General features: G+C 36.4%; 1 protein-coding gene across 1 annotated transcript in view; it reads right to left on the reverse strand.

Annotated features, from left to right (window-relative positions):
• QSER1 (glutamine and serine rich 1) overlaps positions 1–24631 on the reverse strand; it is a 26363-nt gene extending 1732 nt beyond the window's left edge. Inside the window, exons 1-10 of the mRNA XM_009700074.1 lie at positions 24547–24631; positions 23169–23333; positions 16102–19809; positions 12912–13207; positions 11288–11404; positions 10547–10680; positions 8111–8322; positions 6376–6513; positions 4960–5057; positions 1211–1363 (exon numbers count right to left, since the gene is read on the reverse strand). Of these exons, the coding sequence (XP_009698376.1) occupies positions 1211–1363; positions 4960–5057; positions 6376–6513; positions 8111–8322; positions 10547–10680; positions 11288–11404; positions 12912–13207; positions 16102–19809; positions 23169–23307 (4995 nt within the window). The 5' untranslated portion in view covers positions 23308–23333; positions 24547–24631. The remainder of the gene's footprint in view (positions 1–1210; positions 1364–4959; positions 5058–6375; positions 6514–8110; positions 8323–10546; positions 10681–11287; positions 11405–12911; positions 13208–16101; positions 19810–23168; positions 23334–24546) is intronic.
• Between the last annotated feature and the right edge of the window lie 434 nt (positions 24632–25065).

The following is a 25065-nucleotide window of genomic DNA, read 5'->3' on the forward strand; positions in this document are numbered from 1 at the left end:
TTTCCCTACCGTGTTATTTTATCAAAACTAGGTTTGAGAATGCTTTCAATCCTCTTGAAAGCAATGGAAGTCTAAAATGGGCAAAATACCCCCTTCTCAACAACTACTGCAAGAATTACCAAAGCTTAACTATTTTTCTACCAGATTGATGGGTATCATTGCAAAAAAGCATATACTTTGTGCTTCAGAAGAGCTGATCTATACTTATCTAGCACTTATGTTACTTCAGCAAGAAATATGAGTGTAGGCTATGTTTACAGGCCATTTGTCTAGCCACTATCTACTGCTGGGAGGTAAGCCTATGTGAGCCAGTACCTAGCAAAATCTAGTTACAGCATCCCCTAGGAATACTACAGAAATAAACAATATGTACATTGCAAGCTTTACCATGTTACTTTTTAAAACTTTATTTTAAAATTTAAGATACACAGCTTCATTCTTTCACTGGAAATGAAGAAAGGAGCAATATAGAACTAAGTTTTTTTAAAGTGTTATCTAATCCCAGTTTTTACAGTATTAACATTAATTTTTCATTTTTGATCTAGAAGCCATTGCATCGTTTACTTGAGAGACTTTGCAGCAAGTTTAAGAAACTGTTATTATTATAAGCTAACACAGTGATTTTACCACAACAGCAGTGTTGAAGGCAGAATGTTGCTGCTTCAGCAACAGTCCAGGAGGCTGACCGCTATGCAGAAACAGGGTCTGAAGTTCAGTCCTTGCTCTGGTGGTGACAGAAGGGGCTCTAGCAGCGCTCTGCTGTTTGTTACGCCACAACAGGTGAGAAGCACACCACCAGCAGAGCTCACCTTTTCCTTCCCATCCAACTACACCTACCAACCGCTGCCTGCATAAGGGAAGCAGCATACTACTACTTCGTCTTCCTGCAATCTTGAGTAGTTCCTACAGAACACTTGCTGTATAAATATACAGGCTAAGAGCATTTGGGTCTAAACATAAATCTTAAATAGGGGAATAATTATGAAATGATTAATTATATTTTGTCTCCCTACTGGAATATACTTATGTTTCACAGATGAGTTAAAGCAATGATTTCATATACTGCTTTAAATGTTGTTTTTTAACATTCCCTTGTTACAGAAAAAGCACCTCACTCAACAAAGATTTTATATTTTGGTAAGTCTACCAAAAATGTAGTTATGATATCAGAAGTCAGATGGTGGCAGCAATAAACCCTCTGAACACTCACCTGTGCCAATTTAGTGGTTGATTTAGAAGCCCTCAGTGTTTTCTTGTTGTAAGCTTTACCATTCATTTTGATCTTAGACACAGATGTTCCTCCACTTTTTGTCTTAGAATCCCGAGTGATCACTGTCAGTTCAGGAAAGTTTTCCAAAGCATTCTTTAAACAGAGCATATAAAGAAAAAGGATTATGAAAAATTCAAGAGTGGCCAGCCATCCAGACTACTGATAAATTGGCCATTTTTCCTTGAACAGTTAGAGTGCAGCACATTATAAAACAATGTATTCTTCCACAAAGACCTGATAAAAGGTCTTTATCAGATCAAGCAATCATATACAGTTCGAAAAGCATGACCACCTGTTCCTGACTACTATAATTTTTTAAGATGAGAAGATGCTTTTATTGTATCGCAGATTATCATCTGCAATTCCTTCATTAGAAAGAGCAAAAAAAGGCTCCACTGGGTAATTTTTACCTTCTAAAATGTTTTCCATTTCATTTCTACCCAAGAATCTCTAAGGTCAAGTTACTTGGATATGCCCAAGCACTTAATGCCTAGTTAGGCACGGGAAGTCTGTAGCAGGGACTGGATGCTTAAATATCTTCACAGGTTTTGTCCCAGCTTTTCCAAAATACAAATCAATTGCATCATACCATATCTGTAAGATAGAAAAGCTTATGCCCAGTGAAATAGATGGCTGGTTCAAAAAAGCACAAGTTTTTAAGATATATTAACTCATGGGAGTGAATTGCATTTTTACCAGCTTCAGTTCTACATGTTTTGCATAAGTAAATTTGAATACAACTTTGTTGTACAAATAGAGCATTATGTTAGCAGCTGCTTTGAAATGGTTCTGTTACACTATATAATCAGGTCCTGTAAAAATATTTCAAGTTAAATGAACATATACATCTCTTGTTTCTACTCCAGTATGAGTGAAAAAATCAGGCATACAGAAAAGTCTATCAATGCTGCAGCTTAAGGATCTAATTTGGGCTATTGTGTTGAAATACAAAGTTGACTAAATTTTTGTATTATCTTTTAAAAAGCAGTACTAGTATTCAACAACCTCCCCTGCCTATAATTTCTTAGCATCTTATATATATCAGTCATTTTTCACTTTATAAAAAAACCCTCTCAGTAAAAAGCTATAAAATCTACTGCACAGAGATATTTGCATGGTAGTAGCAGCAATCTTGACTGGCTAATCTGTCCTTATACAATATTCATTGCAACACTTTCAAACTGGAACAACAACTTCAACAGGTTTGAACTATTTAGTTTTTCTATCCACTGTAATAGCCTTCCAGAAGGTTGACTTTGAGTGGCAAATGGCTTTGGCCACTTCTGCCTCCCTCTGGAGAATTCTTATTAACCAGAGCAGTTTACATGGCTGGACCACTGACCTAAAAGAGACAAATCTGAAATGGAATGAAGAAGAAAATACTAGCAATTCCCACATCTTTGAGAGCAGAAGACATAGAACGCTTATAATTATTTCCAAATTAAATTTATACAGTTCAGCTAAGAAGTTTCATTTACAAAGCTTCAACTAAAGCAACAGTAAGATTTTCTAATTTTGTTTATAAAAAAAACTATAACCCAAAGGACACGATAAACTGTTAGAACTATAAAGAATGTTACAGGCAAAACTACCAAACACTGACTGCTAACTTCAGTGTCTGATTTGGTTCATAATACAGTGCTAAAATATCCCATATTAACTGTATCCAGTGGAAAAAAAAAAGTTAAATTCATCCATGCTTATCAATGCAGAATAGTAAAAACATTCAAACTGAATGATACTCATGAACGATAACGGTATTTTTCACTTACTACGCTCTTCAGTGCATCACTCGGCTCTAATATCTGCAACTAGTCATTTGATCAAAGCCAGAACAGAAGCAGACTTTCTTGTATTAATCATCAGATTAATCTGAATCTTAAAGAGTATCAAACAAATTTTCCTAACCAACACAAACACCTATGATGACAAATAAGCCTTTCATTTTTATCCAAAATAATGACCCAAGGATGGCACAAGTTGGTACCATCATACCAGAAGGCAAACATCAAAGGCTTTTTATCTTGCAATTTCCATCACAAACAGATCCCTTCCTTACATCGGTAACTCCATTAACTTATTGCAGATCATACGATGAAATACAGGCTTAAGCTAAATTTAGAGATATGATACATAATATGCTTCTATGTGAACACACAGCAAAGCTATTACATTATGAACTCCAACTGAATAAGCAGCTGTAATTACATGTCAGTATTACAGAAGATATTAGCTTTTTTTCCTTAAACTGGGAAAAAACCAAAATAAGCTACCTCTTACTTTGTGTGTACTGCGAATGTAACAAGAATTCTTACAAATTCGTACCCTACCTTAAGGTGGCCTATCTTCTCTGCACAGACAGGTCTAAAAGAAGCAGCTGTAGAAATAACTATTTCCACAAAAGAACAACAAAAATGGAGGGTTAATACATGCTACCTCTCTGAGGCTCTGTGTATGGTTTGAAAATACACAGCCCCTTCCATGCCTTCTACTGTAAGGAGAAAGCCACAAGAAATGCCGTTCAAGCAGGTACAAACTGCACAGCTGTTGGGAAAACAGCATAACTAATAATAAAAAAAGTTCAAGAATCCTGTGAATTAAACCTGTTTCACTGGTTGATGATGTTCTTATCCCTGAAACAAGGTCACTTAGTGTCCCACAAGACTTACCAGGAATAAGTCGTGGGAAAAAAAAAAATCTTTTAGAGGTTTCATGATGAAAAAGCAGAACTGTCAAGTCTGCTATTATCACCCTCCTCACCTAGCTCTCAAAAATAAGCCCAGAGCAGTACAGACAGACAACTAATTCTCCAAGTGTCTCTGTACTGCAGACATAAGGGAACACGTGAAAGAGCAGGTTTGGTCTGGTGGTGTTTATAGACAGGTCTGCTTTACTGTTGTTGGTCTCAAAACTGTTACAAGTTCTGATTACAATCAGTCTGATTACAGACATGGACAACTAGTTCTCAGACATGAGTGAAAGAAACCTTAATTCACTTTACTGCACTTTTGAAATCTGCATTGTTGCTTGGAGGGTAGGTAGGAATGGCAGGAACCACAGTGATTATCTTCCTGTTTACCTTCTCTCTACTGAGATGGTAGGTGTCTGCTCTCTTCCCTGTCCACATCCAGACCTGTTTGTCAATATCACGTCAAAGTTGCTGTAATATGGGCTTGTTATCCACACTTTTCCCAGCCTTCCATGCTGAAGATACATGAAAGAGCGCACAAATGAGTTGTTCTCGAGTCCCTCTGTCCTGGTTTTAAACTACTCTGATCATGTTCTCTACTTCCAAGAAGTTCAGACATCTGCTCCACAGCATAGCTGTTTAATGTAAAAGTTTATTAACATTTTTAGGCAATATAAACACTTAACCAAAAGCTCTAGAAGGACAGGAAACAGATATTCTTTTGGCAAACTTGAGAAGCTTAAAAGAAAAAATGCTTGAGAATGAACCATAAAGCTTGGGGAGTAAAACTAGAACTTTACCTTTGCAGTATAAACTCCTCCGTCTCAAAATGTTCTTCAAATGCCACATAATAGCACTGAATTTATAGCATCTCTTTCAAATCCACATTCACTTCTGTTACAAATTTGCCTTCACGGCTTTAAGCTGTGCCTGCATGGTACCTATTCAATGACTTACTTGTAACATTAGTTTAAAAATCCTAGAATTTAAAAGAGAATACCTTGAAAGTGTGATCCAAGCGTAATTTGGAAAGCAGCCTTTTCCTATTGTCATTCAGCATACCATCAATTTTTCTCATGTGAGGCAAAAGTAGCTCATCTAAAAGACACATTAAAAAAAAGTAGCAGTTGATTATTAAGAGACACAGAGTAACAAGATTCCTATCCAATCTACCCCCTAAACATAAAATGTGGAAGTAAAAAATAATGCAATTTGCACATAAACTAAGTTCAAACACAAGAATTTTTTGGATCAGCCTGCTAAATTGGTGTAGATATTATGCAGTTTAATTGCTGACTGCAATCCTGCTTCTTCTCTGACTTTTCTTTGTTGAAAGGAAAAAATTAAGATAGAGCAATATACAGCATAAATCTTAGAGACAATTTCAAATCATTTCCTAGATAATCCTCTTCTGTGCAATACAACTGGCAGTTTTGTGAAGACAAGTATGTGTTTTTGACATCTGCTATTCCATATTACAAGAGATGACCCTGCTCACATTTATAACAAAAGAAACTGAGGAGAGTTCTTACTGATAAAAGTTATCTGATAACCCACTGTAAATTGTACAATATACATTTGAATAGGCACATGGCCATGAATGAAAACTTACAGCTCAGTATGGAGTCTTTTATTTATAAAGTCAATTTCTTTGCTTTTAGTGGACTACTGACATAATCTATGGGTATGAAACCTTGAGGTGAGTATGCACAGTAAGTACGCACTGATGCACAACCAGAGCAAACTAGGAAAGCAGAGTTGAGAAAATAGTTTTTTTACATGCAGACAAACAGAATATAGTACAAAACAACTAAATAATATGCAAAATGATTGCCCTTTGGGGATTTTTATCTTTATATATGAGTTTTTTGCTAAATTTTGAGAAATAAAACAGTTTTTACGTGTATCCTGGAGTCCCCTACGGTTATTAAGTCCAAACATTTCCTCCTCAAATAAAAATTGGAATATAATTGTCTTTCATCAGAATTTTAAGGTTTCAGAGTTTGAAAAGTAGAATTTTTAATAGTAGTAATAATCAAAACTACTTATAGTTGTAAGGGTACTTCTTCACAAGAAAGTAAACACACACTTGAAACACTGTAATTTGAAATAAATGTTTGCTAAGATTTTAAAGACAGTAACACCAGGAACAGAGACCTCAGTTCTAAAATTCACAGCACAAGCCTAATGTAACAAAGCAGATGAAACAGTATTTCTAATTACTTAGATTATTCAAAGAGATAGTGCAAATATATACACATGCACATACATAAGTAATTTGTGTAAAGTATTCTTCAGATGTGGGTATGTAGCTAAAAGTTCAGGTTTTTTTCTTTTCTTCAAAAAAATATATTTGCTTTACTGATTAATAACCTTAAAATCTAATAAAAATACACAAATGTTAAACATACAGTACCATTGCTCTTTTCCAAGGCCTGCATCGTGTCTGGATCCAAGGCAATGCTAACAAGCAACTCCATGTAGCTCTTGAAAGTCTCTTTCATAGCTCTTGTGTTCAAAAAGCGAGTAACAAGGGGAGCTGGAGTTACAAGCTCTGAAAATTAATCGGAATATAATAATTTTCTTCCTTCAGTATCCTGCAAATCTTTGTGTTTTTAAAAACCGAAGGTTTCTCTCTCAAAACACAAGTGACCCCTACTGGTATCCCAAGAGATTAAAACTCAGTACAATCAGAAATAATAAACTACTTACATGCCAAAAACAGGTATAAACACCAAATCCGGTACAAATGGTACAATTTTTTGTAGAAACATGTACAATGACTTGTAACTATCAGCATTTAGACTATAATATTTTAGGGAATTTAAATATTTTTCTATTATTGAAGATGAAAGTCTAGAGAAAAAGGATAATGAATAACTTCAGTCAAGCAAAGTGCTCTAAATGCAGGTTTCATGTCAATGCAAGTACCTCCCTAAAACCACAAAACTTGAAGTCACCCAGCAGGAAAACATTCAAAAGCACTTACATCACTGAGGAGCCTGCATACCATCGAAGTCAATCCCATCTAATTGCCCAATTCACAAAAAAACACGTAAACCGCATTTTACCAGTGAAGCAATGTAGACATATTTGTACTTATTCTGAGGAAGATTATTTTTTTTCATAGACAACAATTTTAAACTAGTAAGCATTCTGGAGCTTTTTATAGGCTCCATGTATGATACCCATATTTTGTAGTAATTTAGCTGGCAAGACTGTTAAACTTTCTCAGATATCCACATTTCTATGGATGACTATCATCAGCAGGTTACTTGAAATTTTCAATATGGACAATTGTACATATTAATAGTTATTTGGGTAAGTTTGCTTGAAAAATAGTATTTCAAAGGTGCTGCCCTCAGCAGAGGCACTGTTCCAGTACTCCAGCTCTAGCTTATCTGCAGTTAAAGTCACTGAGGCCAACATGCTTTGGAAATGCAGCAATACAAAGCATGAGTACTACACAGCTTAACTTCAAACATATGGGAAAAACAAAAAACCCTGAAAAATGCACTGTATATCTGCTACCACAGGTGATCTCTACAAACATTGTAACACTTCAAAAATTCCTTCCTGTTCTGCAGAATTATTGCAAACGTATCTCAGCGTTCCAAGACACCATGAACATCTTTAACAACAAATCTGCTCAGCAGGCTACATTTGAACAGCTGGCATTTAGACAGGCAACAAAGCAGCCAGAAGGTCAACTGTTTTTTCTCCTCGGGCTTTGAAAAAACAGGAGTAACATCTGAGTTCTGCCTACATGTGCATGCAGACAGCCATTGCAGGAATGTTATTTTAGACACGACATGGAGTTGCAATGGAAAATTAATGAAGAATCTGATTCTTGAAAAGTATTTGAAAATCAAATCATCTCCTCCTCCTACAATCGTACCTTAGAATGCAAGTAGTAAAAATATATTTATCTAACTGATAAACTAAATTTGAGATAACTTCAGTTGCACACATTTGCTCATACACAAAGAAGTAAAAAGTTTTAAGCAATCAATTTTGCATGGCACCATCAGATTTTTTTTTTTTCTGAGGCTAGTAAAGAAAAATTTGCAAGATCAAGCAAAGTATTTTTATAATGCTTTTTTCAGTTAAGTTCAAATGGGCCTAGACGCTAACAGTAGTATCTCGCTCACCATCCTCATCACTCTGGGCCTCAGGTGAAGAATCAGACTGGGAAGATGAAAATTCTTCTTTCCACTTTTTCCTTTTCTTTGGTGGTGGTTCAGCCTTTACCTTTGGCTGTTTAGCTTTGGGTTTCACAGAAGAGACTTTTGTTGCTGTTGGTTTTGGTGTTGGTGGATCAGGGGCTTTGTTGTTGCTACTACTAGGTTTGCAATGAATAGTCCTGCAATATTATGAAGACGATCTTTATGAAAGTAATTACCACACAAGTTTTGGCATTAATAAAATAGCTACAGTCTTATTTAACCAGAATATATTCCCTATGGATTATATATACTTATTTCATTGTCACATGTCACTAAGACTGAGGTCATACACACTATACTACTATATTTTTGATATAATACTTAACAATTATTCTCAACTACCTATGATTAAATAATATTCCGATTTTATAACTAAATAAACAGGCATAGAAAGTTTAAATTGCTAAATGTTAGTAGAATTTATAAGCTATAGGAGACTGGAGCTAATATTAAAATTGATTATTTAATGAAAAAAAAAAATCAGACTTGACAGACTTGAACAAATATTAGTAACCAATGAGATTCGCTGACAAAGATGGGAGAGAATATCATCCAGGTAAAAATGCAGGATCTTGAGGACTGGAATGAGAAACTAGACAACTCCTTTTCTTTTCCCACCACTCTAAACAGGAAACTTAATATCATAAATACAAAGTTATGTACTTTAGGACAAATAAAGCACTACAGTTTTGAGAGCATGGCCGGGAATACAATTCTGGGAAGTGCCAGGCAAGATTTTTTTTGTCCAAATGGGAAAGCAGTGAAATGTACAGTACAAACATTGTTAGTATCTACTGGAACACTGAGATTTCAAACCAAAATGGATGGAGACAATAGATACTAGAATGATTAGAGGAATGGAAAGCCTGCCCTAGAAGAGGAAGTTGAAAGACCTTGATTAATCCAGCTTTAGTGAAACTAAGACAGAGGTGGAATCTGACCACTCTCCAGAAGTACATCATGCAGTAAAAACACAAGGGGAAGACGGAATTAAAAGCCAAAAACAGTACTGAGAGAAGAACATATGGATGCAAGCTAATCATGATCATGTTTTGTTAAAAGACAGGATTGTTTTGGAGCACTGGAGGAACAAGTTCTGGAACAGTCTTCTGTAGCCCAAGAAAAAAAAAAAGCATCAAAATCCTAGCTAGTTTTAAGTAGACCATGATTAGTTTACAAAACTGATTATCTGATGGCATTGCTTTGAGAGCAAACTAGACTTAAGAACCCAGTCATTTCTTGAATGAACAGCACTGTAATTTCTTTCATTTCTGTTTACTAAGGTCTAATAAAAACACATTCATACTAAATTATAAATATTAAAAATCCTTAGAAAGAGAAAACCTCCAGATATCATCTAAAGTTGTGAGAAGATAAAATAAGCTAAGCATTAAAGCGTTACAGAGTTTGTACAATGTAGAATCTGCAATCTTTTCCAAAAGCACAAGCAAAGATCAACACCAAACGCAACAGCAAAACCCTTAGGAAGTGAATGACAGTGAAAACCTTATCAAAAGGAAGGTGACAGAGGAAATCTCAGAGATAGCCAAAGTACCTGTGTGAGACACACTTACGGTCATAACATTTTGCAGGACCAGTAGTATATTTAGTAGAATAATCAAAACCATACTATGTTTTCCCTGCATTCTTTACATGGCTCTCCAGAGTGACAGATTTGTTTGGGTTTTATTTATCCTTGGTAGTGGTCTAAAAGCAATACTACTGGAATTACTGATTTTAAGGCATGGATAGAAGTTACATGGGATGACTCAAAGTAATAAGGTGTTTTAGGGCAGGGTGAGGGAGGTAGGGCAGGTGCAATGAGAAAAGTAAAATACCCTCAGGGTGCAAGGACATACAGAAGAAGGAAAAACATCCTTGTGACAATCAACTTCAACAATGACCTTCTGTTTTTAAATTAACTTTCCAGGATTGAGAAGAAAGTATGGTACTTCTAGTATACTGGGACAGGACAGTCATCAAAGCAATCCAGAAAAACATAACCTACTTGCAAAGTCCACAGGATAGGAGAAAACACCACACCAAAAAATAAAATCATTAGACCTGTAGGCTTCTATCCTTATGTTGAGTAACAGGGCAAAAGACGACAGAAATAAATAGCACGTAGAGCCCTAGCACCTCTAAAATGAATGATTATTGCAATCCACAGATTCAAGGTAGGGAAGTCTTCCTATGGTGGTAACTTACATTTCATTTCTTAAAGCAAAACATACAGTTCTTAGTTTCCAACTTCAAGCTGAACTAATATAATCCTGAGTTGTAAGTCTTCTTTATTAAAATAGACGTGTTCTTAATATGAAAACAATATGGCAAAATGAAAAACAAATTGAAATAAAATACCTTGCTGACTGTACAGGCTTGCTTCGTGGTTTCTTTGAACATACTCTGACATATTCCTTTTTGTTTGCATTTTCAATGAACTTCACATACACTCGTTTGTATTTTGTTTTCGCATCTCCAAAATACCCAAGATACTAAACAACGAAATAAATAAAATTAATACACAAGTGTTTCTGTTAAGTAAAATTATTCAGTTTAACAATTAAAAATTTAAATACTAAAGAAAAACTATCAGTTTAAAACCAACTTGTTTACATACAAAGATGCACCATCCTACTAATTTAAGAGAAATTCTCCAATTGATTTCCACACAATATTTAAAGTAAGAAAATAAGGCAAGAGGTACTTTGGGCTTCATTTTCTCCCTTTAGTTAACCCTCCCCATGTGTTATCCCAAAAGGACTATATGCCTGGCAAAGGGCTGGCTGTTGAAATTGTATCCCATCTGTATCCTTCCCATTGTGGAAAGTGGTTGGTTCACAAGCCTGCTTCCGCTGACTTTATTCTGGTTGTAAAAACTTGTTCCTTTATGCAGCCTGAATGATACCAAAGAACCCATGCTGGAAAGCAAAGAATCTCCCCATGAATATATTTAGAGAGCATTTTGGAGTAGGAGGAAACCAAGAAACCTTCCCCTGCCCCCCAAGAATGTATGTCAGAATCACATTTTATTTTGTTTCCTAGACCTCCATTAGGGAAATTAGTTCCCATGAGATTTCATAAAGAATTTTTAAGACTCACACTGTTAGTAGCAGCAAACTCTCTCTGTCCATCTCGCACTTCAGGAACAAATTTTTGCAATAAAGCCTTCTGTACTTTCCAAATAGCTGGAGGCTCTTTTCCTGTTTGCAAAGCAACCTGTAAGAACATAAAATTATTTGCTAAAAACAGTGTTCATATTTTTCCCAGAAGTGTGTTTATGCATTATATTTTTTGAGTAAGTTACCCAGGGATAAAATTGAAATAAGTAATTCAAAGTTCCAAACCCTTAGTCATTACGTGGCGTTCGCATCAAGACAATATAACATGAACTACAGTAAGTATAACGCAATCTACAAATTTTACTTTCACAGTGATGAAATTGTGCCAACTAGCTTTGCCTATGGTGTGATGCCTTAACCTGTGTACCATGTAACTAAGCCATAGAACTTTATTTTTTAAAACAACATTTTTCCAACTTTTTTATTCTTTTGTTCTATGAAATCTTTTTTAAAACACAAATGCAAGAATCGCAACAGGTAGCAAAAAGCTTGCAGGTCTCTAGAGATTTTGTAGCAGAAGCTCAGGTACGTTACAGCACAATGTTTGTACTAATGTGAAATGAGACAACTCAGTACGAATTAGTGAACCAGATTTTACACTTTCAGTTCAACTTCACCGTAAAGAAAGAAATTAGTTTATTTTCTTCTTCACATAGTTTGAGAAATAAACTAGGTTAAAAACAAATTTGTAATTACTAGCTCTAATGAGAATTCCCTACAAATCCTACACGCAAACTACCAACTCAAAAAACTCTCTTTTTAGAAAACATATAATTAAGTATTGGTTCCTTTTTCATGACTCTAAATCAATCAATCTTAAAATTCATACCTTAATCAGCTTTATAAGTGGGAAGGGAATATTTTAAAACTGATAACACTTGTTTTGTGACAAAGCTACATGAATTTATTTAAAACTTAAGCTCAAGAGGATGAATACATAGACAAGTTATCAAAAGTATTAGAAATTGATGGCGAGAATGTTGCTGTCTATGACAGCAACAAAACGAAAGGTAAACAAGCAGGAGAATTTAAAATGGAGAAGAAACAAAGCACAATAAAACAAGAAATCAAAGACAACAAGGAACATTCCCAATATCTCATGTGAAAATCTGTATTGGTTGCTTATGGAAGCCATTTCTTGTTGGAATAGCAAGCAGAATCTCTTCCAAAAAAAAGACTACAATTCCAAGATCTTTTGCAAAAGTCCAAAAGTAATTTCCTCAACACCTTACACTTGAAAGCCTACTACTATTTTAAAAAAAAAAGTAGTAAACAACTTGTGAAAAATTTAAGGTTTTTATCATTAAAAAACCCGAACATAATTCCAAGTTCTAACAGAGGTTACCAGCATGCAGATTTACTCTATTTTGTATGTAGCATAAGATGGGTCCTGTACATACAAAACTGACTCATAATCTGCACTAGAAAGACACCTTTAAGGCATCTTGGTAGCAGCCAAGGAATATTAAAATAGAAACAGAAAAATAATCTGCAGCCTTCCCCCTTTCGGTGCTTTGTTAAAGCTGAATTCTTACGCAGAACTTTTCGTTTTGTTTGGGTTTTTTTTAAATTTTTTTTTTTGTCACAGCAAGTATCCTCATTACCTTTAGTGTCTCTATGTCTTCAATCTTCACTACAAATTCATCACGTTCTCTGTACATGCCCTCTCCTCCACTGTCCGTATTCTCCTCATCAGTACATCCTTCTATCGCAACAGTTGCCTGTATTTTTGCCAATTGGTCTGAAGTCACAGCATCCTGTTGAGCTACTTTTAAGGGGGCAGTTGGATTCATTTTCTCCTGCACATTGACTACTGGAGCAGTTGTCTGTGAAGATTCCTGCTTTATTACAGCAGTAGTGGAGGTGGCAGCAGCAGTAATAACTGCCAGTTTTTCAGCTTCTGAAGAAAAAAAAAATCCAAATTTTAGTTAAACAAATTATCAAGGATTAGCAACATAAAATGGGAACTAGATTTATTTTTCTCCTTTTCCATTACAATATATATTAAAAACAACTATTCTAGAAAAAAAATCCATCTGTTCTAAGAGTTAAAATAGAAGCATTATCTTGGCCACAATTAAACCTTAAACAAAACCAACATATTGTAGCTAGTATACCTCTGTTTGTATTCAACTGCTGCATCTGTTAGCATCTAGAAATAACAAAGATGAATGCTTTAGAAAACAATTTGATAGTTACAGACATGATCAACAGGAAACACTGTTGTACTTTGTGTGAATAAGCAAATACAACAGTAACAGTTACAACACTGAATCTTGTTTATAATCTGCTAAGTAAAGCCTTTTTTAATTGGATTAAGGAAAGAGAAATACACATGAAATATGAAAACATTTGCTGTATGACTTTTGGACATTTACAATTTATAACTTGTGATAATGTAAACAGAAGTTCCAGATCAAAACTTTGGCAATATTCTAGTATTTTTTTGTAGTAACAGAAGTGAGCAATGAGAACTAATGATATAAAACAAAGAAGGGAAAGAACATTCTTCTCCTCCTCTATGCCAAAGAGCCAAAAGAAACCCCCACATTTCAAAATTATTCTTTCCCACCGGAAAAAAATTAGAATCCTTTTTAGATATTACTTTATACTCTTTTATACATAGTAGTTTTAACACTGACTTGCTTATCTAAAAGAAATCAAGTTATACTAGCTATAGCGTAATTACTAATATCATGTAGGAAACTGGATTCAAATTTAAGATAACTGTTCTACAGTTTTGTTACAATCACTACTAATGGTTGACTTTTTCACTTGAAAAATAGAAAATAGTGACATATTTTAATGAGTGATTCAAAACAAACAATTTAAATATCAAATTAATGTGTCAATACAAAAGCTATATATCAGATATGTGAAGATTCATTAAATCAATTCAGTAAAATTGGTAAGCCATGAAATACACTCTTCTGGATGTATCATGGGACATTATTGTAAATATAAATATGCTGTATTTCTTTGTTCAGTGAAAGCTATGACAGCTTTAATTAGGCACAGTATTAGTAGCTCCCCAAGCATATTTACACATTCTTCAGAACAGCAGATAAACATACATATGCTTATTAATACTACCAACAAAAGATTATGTTTTAATATTTGTCCTTCCATACTTATGTGCAAAAACAGACAGAAGAGGGAATTACTAGAAAATCTGCAAAACACCAGTAAGAAAGACGTCATTACTAAGCATCTTGTATAATGTACAAATAGTCTTGTATGTAACAAAACAGGAAGGTGAATTCAAGAAATTGGTGGTACAAATATTACATCCTTATGAATAATTAATAAGATACAATAACATTGTAAAAGAAATCACTGCAAATAAAACACTAATGGAAATGCCCACCCAACAAAAAACCTTTGAAATATTTCCTTAGGAAGATGTACACAGAACATGGCTTATTAAAATTAACAAGCTTCAGCAAGAGGCTCACACCATAGCGCTGTCCACATTTTGGTTTTCTGGGAAAAAAAGGTCACTGCTTTTTTGTTTAAAACACACATTCAACTGAAAGACACATGAGGAACTTCACCTTCTGTAACCACCTTTCCAAAATGCATGAACTTAACATAATTTAATAGAAATATCCACAGAAGAAAACAGAACAGTAAATAAGATGAAGTATTCTTTAGTATATCATGTATTCTGCGATCTTTTTCTGGTATTTTAGGTGTGATTATTACAAGTTAAGTTCAGTTGTGCTATGTAGTTTTCAGTAAATCATGTCACTCCCAGAGAAAAAAAATTCTCCCTCTCTACTTTAATCCAAAAAGAGAACAAAATTACCGCATTCTATTTTGTTAAGAATCAGCCCATGGGTCATGGGTCCTGAGAAGAGTTTAAGAAATGTTTCATTTTCTCCCTGTGATTATTTTGGAAGATAATGGTATTTCTCTTGAATTAGTACAGTTATGTGATTGGCTGGATAGTTTTTAATTGCTTAAAAGAGAAAACAAACCTAATTGAGAAGTTCTATCTAGGCAAAAATATGCTGTATGTTGCAAATACTCCAAAACAAAGCAGCATCAGTTAAAAAGCTATGAACACCAACGTACAGCATAGATGCAATACAAATGGAACCAAAGTGTGGAAAACTAACTACTGCTGTGATCAGTGGTTGCTGCTTGCCCCTCCCTGGCCAAAACAGCCCTCCCCAGACTTTGTTCTGTTGCTAGCAATGTATCAACACGGTGCTACAAAACTCCTGATTAATATGGCTGAAAACAAAGCCGAATGACTCCCAACTTGGACAAGATTAGCCAAACTTGTGCTCAGTTTACAAGTGCAAAAATTGTTTTCATACATATTCTGTGCAACTCTATCATCATAGAAAGTGCATGTTTAACCTCTACTGATCACAATTATTAATATATTCTCTTGTTAGAATTTTTTAAAAATAGATTAAAAACGTCTGACATGATGGTTTGTTGAGGTTTCCAGATGAAAATCATATTTAGCCTTCTCAGCCAGAGAAGAGAGCAGACACATTATTCCAATTGTGGGCTAAAATAACTTTTTGGCATCAGAAGAATCGTACTTAAGTAGCATAAAAAAGTTTATCTACATATTTTCTAATCATGGAAAAAACTAGTTTAGTTCATAGTCAGCACACCTTTTGAACAAAACTCTTAATTATGGCTGTGATTAAAACCAAAACCAATCAAAACCTTTACCTGAAGATAGATAAAATGATATTATTTATAATTACTTTATTTTTTCCTATCAGCTACAGAAATCTCCTTCAACACATGCACTTGTAGTAATTGTTTTACCTGATTTGTTCCTTCTATCAGATGTATCATCCAGAGCTGACAACGCAGTAGAGATGCTCTTCTGAAGATCGTGGTTACCCCCCACAGAATCATCTTCATCAGAAGAAAATGAAGGCAACGTTTCTAAATTTTTTTTAAGTTCCTCATCAACTTTTTTGGTTGGACTTTCTCCACTAACCTCAGCAGCTACAGGTGCTGCTGCTGCTGGCTGAGGCTTTGCAGTGGACTGTAGGCAAGGAGCACGAACTATTTGGGTAACCGGTCGCCGAGTCCTGTTCGGCATTCGTACAGCTGGAGCTGAAAACTGTTGCCTAGGCCCAGACTTTAGAAAGTCTAAAAAGGATGCGATAAATCCTGTTTTGACTTCAGGCTGTTTTTCTTCAACTTCTTTAATTTTTTGCCTCATTCTTTCCTGATGCTGGTAAGTATCATAACAACTTTCAGAAACAGGAGAGGAATATGTCAAACATGAGTCATTTCCTCTTGAATTTTGACGTTTACACTGTCCACTTCTTTTTACCTGTTTCTGAATTGCACTGTCATCTTCTGCACCATTTTTGTTTTGGCTTTTGCCTTTGCTTTTTTTCTTCTGAAGATTCCCTTGAGTTAAATCTTGGCATTCTTCCTCAGTTCTACTAATGGTTCCATCTCCACTTTGGGGCACAGATAGTGGCTGCAATGGACCCTTTGACTGGTTACCTGCTACCGTACCATCATCACCACCCATATTAAAATCATTCTCCGAAGTAGCACTTTCTTCACTTAAGCTCTTACCACTTGAAACAAATTCTGTGTCTCTTGCATTTAGTGTGCCATCAGCAGAAGCATCATTATCTTCTTCAGATTCATGACTGATGCTAGATTGTTTCTTAACTGGAACAGCCCCTTGTTCTTGCTCTTCCTGACCAGGGCCAAGGGTGGGAGAGGTCATTCTTGTTGGTACATTTTGATCAGAAGTTTCAACGTGTTGTTGATCAAGGTTCACAGTTTTTGTCTGTATTGTTGACACTGGTGCAAGATTTATAGTAATCTGGCCTCCATTCAGAGCAATATTACTTATGCTTGCTGGCTTTCCAACTACAGCAGGTGAAGCACTGAAACCAGAAGACACATGTCTCACATCCATTGATCGGAAGTGTGTTTTAGACTCCTCGCTATTTTCAACAGACTGCATTTCCTCTTCATTAGAGGCCGATTTGGCAAAGTCAGATGGCGTTACTCCACAGGCTGCTGCTGTTGCTGCTAAGATGTCATCTACATTGGATAATATATTCCTCTCATCACTGAGCAGTATAGATTCTGGGAAACATATTGAACTAAGAGAAACAAACTGATTTTTTGAATCATGTTGATTTGTCTGAGTGAAATGATCTTTTGTTGTCAAATGTTGCTGTAGTGGTTTTGAGGGCTCAGAAATGTCCATTTTCATTACTTCTGAATTCTGAGTATGAAGCTGTTGCTGAGAATGACCCCCATTACTTTGAATAATATGACCATCCATCTGAAGGAATGGATGCGTTACCTGTTGCGGACTCTGTATTCTTTGCACTTGTGGCGATGTCTTTGCTTGTCCTAAACCTGAGTGCAGTATTGACTGATGAAGAATCTGCAAGTCACAGGCTGACTCCAGAAGTACCTGTGCACTGGGCAAACACAGCTGATGACCATGTCTTAAAGCATGAGGTTGAACCTGTGATGGCGAATTAATAACTTGGCCTTGCTGTTCTTGAGCTTTACTTTCATGTACCTTATGCATAAGAGAATGTTGCTGGTTTAGTTCTTTAGCACTCACAGTTACTTGTGTTGTTTGCATTAAATTAGCTGTCTTTTTTATATCATGGCTGAGACTAGTGATATGACCAATATGTTGGGAAAGCTGTTCCACAGAATTGACCATTCTTTCATCTTTTTTTGTTCCTTGAAGAGTAAGTCCAACAACTTGATCTTCAAGACGAGAGTTACTTCTGATTACACTTTGAGAGTATCTGTCATCTGCTTTCGAGACCCTATAGGATGCATCCTGAGCACTGATTTCCTCATCAGTTAGCCTTTGAGCAGAAGATTCAAGAGCAGCTTGCTGTTGCAATGCCTGCATGTCCTGCATTGATAATTCCTCCTCTTGTTTTGATGAGGCATACAAATTAGAGTCAGACTTCCTTTTAACATACGACTTTGTTTCCGAGGAAGGCCTGTTGTTCTGCAGCGTCTGTGAATGAGCTGAGGATGCAAAAGCAGGAGACTGGACAGATGGCAAAAATTTTTGAGACTGTGGAGAGGAGGATTCTTGTGACTGAGAGTTCTGAGAAGAATGTAAAGAAATATAGCTCTGATTAGGACTCGAGGCTGGAAGAGTTTGTATCCGAGGAGAGGCATTAAAGGAAAGAGAAGGCGATGTTAACGTTAAAGACTGCCCTGAAGAATAGCTTTCTGAAGGACTAACAGCTGATAAAACTTGTGATTGAGATGAAAAACTAACTTGGGACTGGCTAACTGGAGATAAACCCTGAGAGTGACTAGAAGAGTAGCTCTGAGATTGGCTGACTGAAGAAAGTTCCCTCGTTTGCCCAGAGTAGTTCTCACTTGGAACTGAAGTCAATACCTGTTCCTCTGAGGAGTAACTTAGAGTTTGACTATCAGAAGTAATAGTTTGTGATTGCCCAGAAAAAGTCAATGTTTTATACAGTGAGGGCAGCTTCTCAACCTTGCTGGATGAGAAATCCTGTGAATGACTGACAGGTGGCACATTCTGAGCCTGTGATGAAACATAGTTTTGGGACTGGCTGACTGACAAGAGGCTTGGGAGCTGTGCTGTAGAATAGATCTGTGCTTGGCCTGTAATGACAGAACTCTGGTTTTGTGCAGTTTTGGCATAGCTTTGTGTCTGCACAGTGGGAGCTACACTTTGAGGTTTGGGGGTCTTCGTTGACCTTGGAGGCTGCTTTGTGCAACAGTTTTTCACTTTTGCTGTGGAGGCAGATGGAAAACCAGGTGATGGAATTGCAGACGTGTACGACTGAGCAAGTTCCACTGTGACTTGAGAAGTCTTCTGCTGTGGTCCTCCATTGCTCACCTGAGTGACGTCTCCAACTGGACTGCAGGATAATGCTGAGTGCCTAGATGTATCCTGAAAATTAACTCCACTTGTACTTGTTAAATAGGTGTGTAAGGAATGCTGCGAAACAGTCAGTTGAGCCTGAACAGACTGAGTACTTGAAGGCCGCTGATGGTGTTTAATAACACTACATTCTCGCTGAAGTGCTCTGTCGATAGAAGCAGTGGAACCAGTAAAGACTGATGTGCTGTATGTCTGAGAAACCTGCTGAGCTCCTCCAAGGGTTGAAGGCAACAAACTAAACTGAGGTTGCAAAAGATGGGGTGCAGATTCTTGAGCAGAACGGTATGTTGATGACTGAGGTGGTATACTGGTACTTAAAACAGAACTGCCTAGGCGCTCAAATGTCAAAGCAGTTGGAACAGTGCCTTGTGATGTTTTAATCTGTAATAAAGGATCATGGGGAGTTAAGAGACCATTTGATGTAGCACTGAAAGTAGTATCTTGAAGGGTAAGAGAAGGGGTAGTAGCAAAGTTTCTACTGCTGAAAGTGTTGGGATGCTGATATGCTGATAAAGCAGATGTTGGTGGAAATGTTCCAGAGGTCGGCAAAGCTCCAGTAACAAATAGTTCTGTGGCTGTTGAGGAATGCATACCTGGAAAAAACAAAAACAAAACAAGAAGGGAAAAAGAGCATAAGGGAGCTTTACAAGTTACAACACTCTGCATTTCCATAACTAATTTAATTGTAAGATCTTACACCATTTGTAAATACAACCTTCTTCAGAATCGCCAGCCTTTTCAACAAAAACATGTTTAATTTTCAAACTGGAAGAGCAGGGTTTTTTAAGAATTCCAAATTCTATACTTACAGTGAATTGCCAAGGGAAAAAAACTCATATCCTTAAGATGCAAATTGTGGATAAAAAAAAGTTGTACAGGATTAATTCTGCCTTGAAACTGAAGGCTCTTTATTAGTTTTTATTTCAGTTTAAAAAGAACTTCATAGCAGAGGACAACTGATCAAAAGCCCTGGACACCTTTAATATACAGTAAAAAGGCAAAATTACACCTTATAAATTGTCATACACACAGTTAAAGGAGCAATTCCATCTCCTGTATTTACCCTCACCAATACTTTTATAACTCACTTTACGTGAAACATTTCAGAGGTTAGAGTGAAATGGCTAATGGCCTATACACTTTGCAATATATGTTTCTTAAAGGAGGGCTTTGACTTTCAATACAAAGAATAAATACGATTTGTATGCTTTCTAAAGTGAGAGTCCAAAATGTCCACAGACAGCAACTATCTGCATAGTGCAACAGCAACTATCCAACTGAAAGGTATAATGTTACTTATTTGCATCCGGACATTGGTATGACATCCTGCCTTAAACAAGATTTCTCAACAGAATATCCTACTCCAACTGAAATAGGAGTGTGAAATTTCCTTGTAAGCTCTGGGGGTTACAGCAGTGATCTGTATCATTCAGCACTTTTCACCCTTTAACTTGCAGGTACTGGTAAAGCTTGTGTACTATTTCCAAGGTCTATGAACAAAAGTGAAGCAGGCGAGTTTATTCTCAGAGAGGCTTAAACTTCTTGTAAAGGAATCTGTAGAGCAACCAATTTCCACTGGAAAATTTACAAGGGTACGCAAATCAGAAAAAATTAAAATCACTGGTATAATTTGACCTTTTCCAGTTCTTCTTGGATACTTAAAACAGCTTTTAGCTCTGGATCATTTAAGAACAATAAAAAAAAAACCAAACCTCTCAGTAAAAGCTTGTTTTGAGACAAATAATTCAGAAAAAAAAAATCAATTTTCATTTTAAAATATATTAAGTCCTCTTAAACTGACTGCAACTTAATCATACAATTGCTTTGGAAGTTTCAGTTGAAGCTGCGAAAGAAAGTCTTTGTTTCCCCCTTTCAGTTCAAGACAAACTGATATGAAGAGATGTGATACTGAATGAATGCCAAGGTATTTTTCATTAGTCAACAGTAAGGTCTTTCTGAGTAAGAAAGCATAAACAGCGTTTTAATGGTGTGTGTCCCCCCCCAAAAAAAAAAACCCTGCAACATCATGTACAACTGGGTTCTCTTTTACTGATCCCTACCACTAACACAAAGGTGGGGCATTTGGAAGCATCAAAGAAGGGGAAGAATTTATACCTATTTTAACTGCAGATGTTCATTTCTCATCTAACCTGTATTTTTCCCTTCTCTTCCATACATTAAAGCCCTTTCCACTACACAGGTAATTTCTTAAACCAGCCAAGAGCCAGGCATAGAAGCACTATTATGGCAGAACTGCTGGGTTTTGTATTTTACTTTTGTACAGGAGCAGACAAAAGGTATGGCAAAGGTAGTAAGTGTTGTGCATAGACACCCCCCCCATCCTAAGAAATCAGAACATGGACAACACATCCCACATATCAAAGGAAAACTTGGTAGGACAATATAACAAACACACTGTTCCTCTTTTCCCCCAAAAATCAGCAGCTGCAGGGTTTGGAGGAAAAAAAAAAAAGGTAAAAAAAACCCTTCTAAAAAAAGGTCACCTTGAAGAGTGAAGAGCAGTTGTTTTCCCTCACCAAAAAAAGTCTGTAGAAGACAAAGCTCTCAAAAGACACTTGGGAGGACTGAGGGATACAGAAAAGCAGCAAAATATTAAAGGACAACAGAATGCTCAGAGAACTGGTAACACTGAGAATGGGCTTATTGATGAGTTCTTAGTAATAAGTACTGAGAATTCTCTCAATCACTGGTATCAACATCAAACCTGACCCACAGCATGTCTCCCCATTCTTCAACATTCACTGTTAGGTAGGTTGCAATGGAGAAAATGCTAGGACAAAGAGGAAAAAAAGATTTCTTCCTGGCTGACAATCCGATGTGAGGATGGGTCATCGCAACATTAAACACTACAGATTTATATAAAGATTTTCTGACAGGCTAACAGTGCGCACCTTTATCTGTGCTCCCACATAACTGCTTTTGTCCATGGTGAATAAAAAGCCACATTCTCTCTTCTCAACCTTTTGGAGTAGCTCTTCACAGAATGCTGTCGCACATTACACTTAACAGACCAAGTACAAACTGTCAACAAAAGGATTGTTCAACTCTTCCTTCCTTCTACCTAATGCTTCTTCCCATCTAATGCCTCTTCCCTAAATGAGAAGCAGCAACCATACAGTTGCACCGAGGCACAGATCAGCTTGCTGACACAGTGGAAAACCATCCCACTAAAGGAAAAGAAAAAAAAACAACACCCAAACGTTTTCAGTCCGATCAGTGAATAGATCCGATTAACTGTACAGCTGCATAAACACTACATAAGATCAACCATAACTTGAAGCTGCCCACAGATGTAGTAGCAACACTTATCTTGGTGTCTGTCTATAGCAAGCTGAAAATATGCAAGGTTTCCTGCTCTGCACAGAAGGCTTGACAGACGGGGGAGGTTTATAGAAGTCAGCCAGTCTGCCAAAAAAGACAGCATGTTGGTTTATTTGTAAATTAGATCACTTATTTCTATGCAACATGCACCTCAGACCTTCTTTCTGAGAACACCTTGCACATTACTTCTGTGTACAAAGGGGCTAAAGGTATCCATACAGTTTTAGTAGTAATATCACAGAACAACTATGACAGGGAACAGAGCTGGAAAATGAAAGGTCTGCTAGGGTGTACAGGTAGTCTACCTGAATATGATTATGGTGCTAGTGAGACTAATTGCAAACGAAGTTGGAGAATAAATTTGACTTGTTAGACAAAATAATATCCTATATACTAAATTCCTTCTAAACAATTAGAGTAACTGCTCATAGATTTCTTCTAATGTAATTCTTCTGCTAATATAATTTCATGAATTTTGAGATTTTTAAACACCAAGATGGAAGAGGTGGAAGACATGTAGCCTTTCCAGTTAGTTAGAATATTTTTGTTTCAAATTCTCCCAAACATTCGATATAATCATGACAATTTTATTTCAAGAGAAATTTTTCACCTGTCTGCCAGGAAGGAGCCCTGAATTGTGGTAAAAGGGTAGATCCTGAAGAGACTGCCTGAGCGGTACGAGACTCAATAGCAGAGAGAAAATTCATAACTGAAGAAGTTTCCTTAGTGTTACTTCCAGCACTGTGCATACTGGTATCAAATATTCCTGAAAGACCTAGATGAGGTTGGAAGGAAATGAAACAAAACAGACAATTCAGATGAACTTAGAAGAAGCTCAATCAAATAACAAGGATATACATTCATAATTCACTAAAAACAACCTATGAAACATTAGCAATATTATTAAAGTACATTGACAGCATTTCACTGGTTTACAGTGTTGCAACTGTAAACTGGAGCTTCAGTATACATTTTAAAATCTATTATTAAATGTATGTCACATATGATGCTTAAAAGTAATATTTAGGTATACCAGTAAACTTTTCCCTTCATCTGAAGATTCACTGTTCCACTTTTTCATATGAACTGTTTAAACATTCAGAATTCCTTCTGAAATGGGTTCAACTTCCCTGTATCAATCTTTTCCCCCTTTGGGCAGCTTGTAGCAGTTTGGAGTTCTCTGTGGGACTAGCACAAGAAAAGGGGTTTTGGTTGCATTCTCTGTTTCAACGAACACCTTTGTTCCCTGTTGCTCACACCTTTCAATGGCAGGGGGCTCAATGGGAAGCACTGGAGAGATCAAGAGTTTTGAGTAACTGAGATCACCTCAAGACTGCAGGGTCTGCACCCTGAAACATTCCCTGCAGTTCTGACCGTCCATGGTCCTAATCGAAGACCTGGCCAAGAGACTGCAGATTCCAGCCAGCACGAGTTGCAAAGGGAGCATGCAGAGGTCATGCCCGGTCTTCTCCGACAGGATATCACTAGGATCACAGACAGATCCTGATGCAGATGTAACACAGCCTAATCTGCTACTACATTAAAAGTAAATTTTAACTTTCCCCCAGCACTATGTCTTAGTTTCCACATGTAAGTACTCGCAATAGAGTGTTCCAACTTGCATTAGTTTTGCTATTTGCTTTAATCTAAAAGAATTAGCATGATTTCTGCAGCTGGCTTTGAGGCATACTTAATGTTTGGCCCTTATGCATAGGCCAAATCCTGAAAAGCTGTATTTTAAAGAATAAATGCAGTTTCTTTAAGAACCAACAATAAGTTACTGAGTATAAACCCCCTCTTTTATTTTCCTTTCTACTTAGGACATTTTGATAAAAGCTAACAACTGATTGTTAGCTTTCTACTACAAACTCAGCTTTTCTAATACCACTTGCCACTACTTGCATGACAAACTCCCTCTGATTATAAAATTCATCAACTTTTTTTTTCTTTAGCTATTTAAGCTGTAATCTCACAATGTGGACAGTTACCAGTAGGATGGTGTGTAGCAGAATATCCAGGAAGCGGATGAGAAGCTGTGTATGTCTGTCTGTGAAGAAGATCTGTTTCTGAATGTGATGAATGTCCTCCTCCATAGCTTAAGCTAAGGAAGAAATTAAACATTATTAACAAAAATATACAGCTATAGAAACACGGTACAACTACGAAATCCCAACCACAAGCCAAAAAGTTGCAGAAATAAAAGAGAACACAAGCCCAAGATCTGACAGATGTGGTTGAGTTAGGACATCACTAAAAATGTTAAGCAGATAAAAAAATGTACTACAAAACCTAACAAGCCAAAAAACACACATAAAAATCAAAGTTGATCACGGAAAAGTCTACAAAGGACTAGGTCAGAAAGATAGAGGTCTTCCTAGTTCAACCGTAAGAAACACTGGATGGACATTTTTTGTAATGATTTACTGATGTAAAGTCTGCAAAGCAGATGACTACAAATACATGCCCACTTCAATATTTCAATTTCTGATTCCGTTAAAACTTGCAGG

Source organism: Cariama cristata, unplaced genomic scaffold (assembly GCF_000690535.1).
Source record: "Cariama cristata isolate BGI_N322 unplaced genomic scaffold, ASM69053v1 scaffold22475, whole genome shotgun sequence".
Taxonomy (NCBI): domain Eukaryota; kingdom Metazoa; phylum Chordata; class Aves; order Cariamiformes; family Cariamidae; genus Cariama; species Cariama cristata.